General features: G+C 36.7%; 1 protein-coding gene across 1 annotated transcript in view; it reads right to left on the bottom strand.

The window, feature by feature from the left end:
• Positions 1 to 4,520: 4,520 nt before the first annotated feature.
• MTR (5-methyltetrahydrofolate-homocysteine methyltransferase) overlaps positions 4,521 to 6,554 on the bottom strand; it is a 33,453-nt gene continuing 31,419 nt past the window's right edge. The window contains exons 25-26 of the mRNA XM_042891220.1: positions 5,988 to 6,100; positions 4,521 to 5,856 (exon numbers count right to left, since the gene is read on the bottom strand). Of these exons, the coding sequence (XP_042747154.1) occupies positions 5,770 to 5,856; positions 5,988 to 6,100 (200 nt within the window). The 3' untranslated portion in view covers positions 4,521 to 5,769. The remainder of the gene's footprint in view (positions 5,857 to 5,987; positions 6,101 to 6,554) is intronic.

Here is a 6,554-nt window from a genome sequence, read left to right as displayed (position 1 = left end):
TGAAAAATGTACCCTGATCAATGACAACAGTTACAGTACACACCAGTTTGCTAAATAAGTCTTCACCATTCAGTGCAGCTTTTTCTTACTTTCTCTATCACAGCTGCCCCAACATGAAAAGATATGAATGTATTTGTTCTCACGAGGTCATAACAGGAACAAAAGTACAGAAAGATCCACCAACCACAGAGAGCTGACACCTTTTTAGACCCTCCGTACTTCACTTGTGAAGCTCAACCTAGATTCCCAAATGATGGCTGGATTAAAAGGGAAAACAGTTATCCATTTTCTGGGAAGAGAACCTTTCTGAAATTTAACAACAAAAAAGTAATATACATTTTCTATTGTTTCAAAAAAATCATATACAGAGACAACACGTGGCACTTGCGGATCATTAGTAGAGCTGAGTTACATCTTCACACCTATATTACGGGAGAGGAAAAGGGCAAAATGATATAGACTAAGTACAGGAAAGTACTAAAGAATAAAACATTCAGTGAAGTTGCACTCTTGCACACATTAAAAAATGACATTTAAAACACCTTGAGTAAGGAAAACAACAACAAAAATTGGATGATCTTTGATCTGAGCTGGGTAGGTAACGTCTCTGCGCAGATACAGAGCTGATGCAAAAGTTTTAACATCTTTGAAAGTCCTGGAAAAAGAAGGATGATTTATTTTTATATAACACAATACTGTCAGACTCAGAACACAAGCATTCTGTCAAGAACTTTCATGTACATAATGATTCCAGCAACTCCCAAGAGGTGGTTTTTGTTGGTAGTGGTGTTGTTTTGTTGGGTTTGTTGTTACTTTTTTCCAACAGCTTGCATGTTTCCCCTAGCAGTAAGCTGGCTACAAGTTAAGTATCGATTCTTCCTTTCTCTCTCCCACATACTAATATGACTATAACTCATTAATGACATCCATAGATTACATAAATGAAAACTCCCTAAGACTTGTTTTCAAATTATATTTCCAATATTTTGATGGTAGACAGAAGATATGGGCTATAGTCTTTATTTTCACTTACTATAAGACAAATCCTCAGAATACCTCTATTTTAAGAAATGCACTTGCTACAACTCTTGCAGTCTTCTATCCCCTATCTACACTCTACTGAAATTAAATTACTTTCTGCGAATCCCACACCTCTAGCTTCCTTTACTACATGTACACATCCTACCAGCATGGAAATTTCCTGAAGATATTGCAAGGCCCCTAAGGGTAGGGCTATTGACTCCAATTGACATTAATGTCTTCCCAGCAAAAAATCCTCTTTCTAGGTCAGATAACTGTTTCGCACTTTGAAATAGACATTTAAAAAACATTTTAAGGTTCAAGTTTGACAGAGTCTACGAAGGGTCCTGAGGAAACTGACATTCAGGTTAAGGGGGCTGCTTGAAGGAATATGGAAAAACAGAAGAGGTTAGCTGGTTTGATAAAAAGGTAGAAAAGATGATGAGCTAAAAACTAAGATGAAGTATATCTGAACTTCTATGTTCCATCCACTTATTTCATGCTCTTTTTGTAGGAAGGAACAGCAGACATTGCCCTAGCATGAGATCAGGATTTTTAGGCAAAGGCCATACTGGTGATACGGCAGTCAGGCAAAAACTCCTGAAAACAAGGTCTTTAACTTCTCAGCCATCATGGCAGATTAGGGCCACACAGGATAATTTCTAGCTTACTTTTAGACATCCCCATTCAAGTTGGATCAAAAATCCAAAACACCAAGTTTGGTAATCTCAGTTGAGCTCTATTTGCACAGCTATTTATATCAGGCATGTTGGCATGGTCAAAAATCTCAAGATATTAAACCACGGTGGTATTAATAGAACAAAAGAACATGGAGGCTTACTGCATTGGTTTTTCAGTTCTGTTTCACTGGACAGTACACAAATTAAGGGGGAAAGTGGGATAAACATATTCCTATTCTGTTCACAGTATATTTTAATTTTCAAAGAGGCACCTACAAAGGCCTGACAATCAAATCAAATGACTTTGTAGGGGATTAGGCCTGACAAACAAATCGAATGACTTTGTAGGGGGCTGAACAGGCTTTGCCATGCCAAGGATATGATAACTGAAAACAAAAGAATAATTTCTCCAGTGACTGAGAACACATACTGCTGCTTCTGTATGGAACTAGTGTGCTGAACTATAAAGCTACTTTTTTTTTGTTCCTCCAGTGCTCCAACAACATAACACCCCGTTTTTTTTCAAGACACGTTCAGGTAAATCAGCCAACATTTGAATCATTTTTTCATGAAACTCAGTCACAGTTATTAGTAAACTAGACTCTTTCTGAAAAACAGAACTTCTAACAATTAATATTCTCGAAGTCACCCTTCTCCCTGTTACTGTTTCTGGACACCACCTGTGTTTCAGAAAAGAAATTAACTGAAAGGGTGAACAAAGATTCATATTGCTTAACAAAGATGCAAATAATTCTCATATTTCATCAGCAAGCAGTGAGATATTTTCAAATACACAATAAATCAGGGAGGTGTGTAGGGAGAAATAGTATCATCTCACCATCAGTATCACTCCCACACAAAATAAACTGATCTACGATCTTCCCAGGAGTAACAGCAGCACTGAAATAGATCTCATAATGAGGATGCAAGTTTAGAGACAGTATTCCTCTCTTCCGTGGAAGCATTCAAGGCGAGGCTGGATGGGGTTTGCAGCAACCTGATCTACTGGGATGTGTCCTTTCCTATAGCAAGGGGGGTTGGAACTGGATGATCTTAAACCCAAACCATTCTATAATTCTATGATTCTCTCTTGATAGTCACCTCCATCATGCTCCATCAAGTTCATTTACTTCAACGAGGTAAAATCTTACTGTAGCTTTTCAGTATAGGTTGATATAAGTGAACATCTCAATTGGTAAAACAATGAGACCACTTTCCTTTATAATTTACCTTCTCTTTGGAAAGAAGAACAAAGATATTCCTTACTCAAGGTAACAACAAACAGTTTGAAACTGTCCCAGCTAAAAACATTTGTATAACAACAAGGGATAACTCTTCCAAACATGTTCTCACAATGACAAGTTTTGCAGGCTAAGATGAAGATCTTTCTCAATGTACGGATAAAGTAAGTGGGATAGCATTTGAAAGCCACTGCTTATAACACAAGGTAACATCTCCATTGGGTTACACAGAAGTAGACCTACTTACTCTGTCAGTATGAATTCACTAAAGCTGTACTCACTCAATGATCTGCTATTGATTTCAGGAAAATAAATAAACTAACAAATTCATACCATTCAAGTCAAACTCTGGCCACATTTTCATGTTCCCAATACGAATTTCAGACTAATAAGACACTCTCCTTCAAACGCTGGAGATACAGAGTGGTAGAGTGGAAACATCCCAAACATTAACTGAGGCAAAGGTGCACGTGTGAACAAGAAACCAAAACAGATTTCAATTCTTATAGGCTACTTCAAGGCCAAATTTTCATTAGTATTGTGACTTTTTTTCCCCCCCAGTATTTTGGCAGTATAAAAGAGCATTCTAGTAAAGTACCACTCCAGCAACAAGAATCGGCTGATCAACGAGGATATTTCTTATGCCTCTTGATACACAAAGAAAGCAAGATATTATTTTTATGAATAATTAAAGGGTGATACATTCCAAAGCATTCAGTTAAGAACACATTTAGTGTTGTGGTTTAACCCTGGCAGCAGCTCAGCATCACAGAACTGTTCGCTCACTCTCCCCAGGTGAGAAAGAGAAGGATTGTAAAGGCTCGTGGGTTGAGATAATAAAGACAGTTTACCAGGTAAAGCAAAAATCACACATGCAAGCAAGAAAAAATAAGGAATTAATTCAATGCTTCGCATGAGCAGGCAGATGAAATGTTCAGACACTCCCAGGAAAGCTGGGCTCAGCACATGCAGTGACTCCTTGGGAATACAATAGCCATCACTCCAAATGTCCCCTCTTCCTCCTCCTCCTTTACCCCAGTTTTTATTGCTGAGCATGAGGCCGTATGACACGGAATGTCCTTTTGGCCAATTCTGGTCAGCTGTCCTGAGTGTGCCTTCTCCCAACTCCTCATGCACCCCAAGCTCCTTGCTGGCAGGGCAATATCAGAAATACAAAGGACCTTGACAGTATGCACAGCTCAGCAACAACTAATATCATCACTGCTATCACCACTATTTTCACCCAATATCCAAATCCCAGCATTAGACAAGCCTCTTCAAAGAAAATTTGCTCTATCCCAGCCAAAACCACGACCCTCAACTTCTTTAAGAACCCAATAGCAGCATTTATTCTTTTAGGTTAATAATACAATGTGTATACTAACTTTGAAATCATTTACTCACATTACAGCAATATTTACTGCCATTGAAAGAATTCTAAAATGATAACAGCATTGACAGCTTAACCTTTATTAAACTGTTAAAGATTATTCTTTTAACATAAAGTCAAACATAAATATTTCAAAAACTGTAACTTAAAAGATCACAGATTGACTACTTAAAAGTAAATTTTCTTCATAAAATGTGTCTTTTCTTTACAGTTAGAGATCAGAAAAATGAGACTTCCCTGCCATAATATTTTATGACATTCACTTTTGAATAATAATTGAGGCACTTTAGGGGATTATTAAGAGCTATGAACAATTAGCTCACTTAACATTAAATCTGAAGAATAATCCTATGGTATTAACTGTTACTTATGATAGTGTTGCTGTTATTTGCTTCTTAAATCAAAGTGCCAGAAGCTTATAAGTTTGTATAACACTGGTCAACTCCAAGATTTCAGAATATGTGATAATAGTAATAATTATGCTTCTCATACTTTTCCACAAACAAAAGATTGTTTGCATATGAATTAATCCTCAGAATCTAACCGTGAGATAGGAAGACAGGAAAGTATCATTACACTTTATACAGAGTAGAAACAGACTGTGGTCAGCTGAAATCAAGCATGAGACAACTGAACAGGCTCAGTCATCTCATTTAATGTTTTATCATAATACTGCATCTCTGATATTGTTCCAGCACATTATATTCTTTTGAAAGTTTTAACTACAGTTGTCATCACAAAGTATTTTTAAAACCTGAGTTAGTATTTAGACAATAAAAAAAAACCTAACCAACAGTACACACAAGACCTAAATTTGGAGCAGATAGATTTGAGAAAAGGAGATCTGTTTGTATGCCAGTTGTTCTTAGTAACTCAGTTTAAAACCTTTGCTGACTTCATAGAAAAAAAAAAATAAAATCACATCATATTTCTGTATGACATTGACCTAATACACATTCAGATAACAGAAATCAAATCCTTTTGAGCATCAGTGCACAGTCAGTGAGACAAATACGTGGCCCTCATTTCAAAGCCTTCCTAAGGACAAGAGGGGAATTAAACTTCCACATACCACCCTGCAACTAGCTGCACACTGCTATGACTAAGATCGCAATACCTTCATGGTCCCATATACCTGGCACATCTGAAATATGAGTTCCTTGATCAAAAATTAGGAAAAATAAGACCAAATACTGAGCTGGATGGAAGGGAACTTCTCAATAGGAAGGATTTTCTTCTCGTATTTGCATTTAAATTCATTTGGTTTGTCAGGGTAGTTGTGGTTCTGGGCTTTTTTTGGACCAGAACAGTGACAAAAACAACAAAACACTTCCAGTGAATACTAAGGGAAGTGATGAAAGAGAATAGATGCCACTTTATTTTTCCTTCTGGCAAATGGACCATCAGAAAGAAATGCCTGCCCACATATCTATCACGGTTACTCCGTATCATATCCCAGAATGGGGCCTAGCCATTTCTCCACTTCTGCCACAGACAATTTTTTTCTTAGTGCATAATCTTCAACCTGCAAAGGGAACACAAAACACAATGAAAACTTGGGAACTCTGGCTTTTTGTGTTGACAAAAACTTTTGAAGCATCTGGACAAAAGCTGTTTTTGAATGCTGTAACAACGCCTCAACAGACTGCAAGTTACCTGATCTTTACATATCTTGCCAACAGCAAAATATTTTGATTTGGGGCTGGAAAAGTAGAGGCCAGAAACTGCAGAAGCAGGTGTCATTGCTAATGATTCAGTTAAACCAATTCCTGAAAAAGAGAATGGAAACATACTTGTTCTCCAGATAATAAGGGTAAGTTCAGAATCTTTTTCTGTCAGACAGCTTCAAGCAAATTCACAATCAAGAAGCTTTCCAATGAGTTAAAAAGATAAAACTACTATCTATTTGTCCATTCCAAAGAAAATACATAAAACTTTAAATACATTGCAGACTTTCATTACAGCATTACTATAGAGTAACTGAATTGTTTGCAGGAAAAAAAAAAAAAGGATATTTTTGAAAATGAAATGGCTAACTAGAGCTTTTGAAACATATGAAGGTATTTTGGAAGTGAATTAACAGTGAAACGTTCAATATGTAAAATATAAGAGGAAAACAAATAGAATTTCTTTTTTTAAATGTTACCATCTCAAGGTTACTGTGGACTAGGAAACACAATGCAGAATTAGCTCTTATTTTGTCTGTACATGGAACGTCTTCTT

This window comes from Lagopus leucura, unplaced genomic scaffold (genome assembly GCF_019238085.1).
Source record: "Lagopus leucura isolate 7727_CA_CO unplaced genomic scaffold, USGS_WTPT01 Super-Scaffold_73, whole genome shotgun sequence".
NCBI classification, from domain to species: Eukaryota; Metazoa; Chordata; class Aves; order Galliformes; family Phasianidae; genus Lagopus; species Lagopus leucura.
The sequence above is the reverse complement of the archived record's forward strand: the minus strand, read 5'-3'. Positions and strand labels throughout refer to the sequence as shown.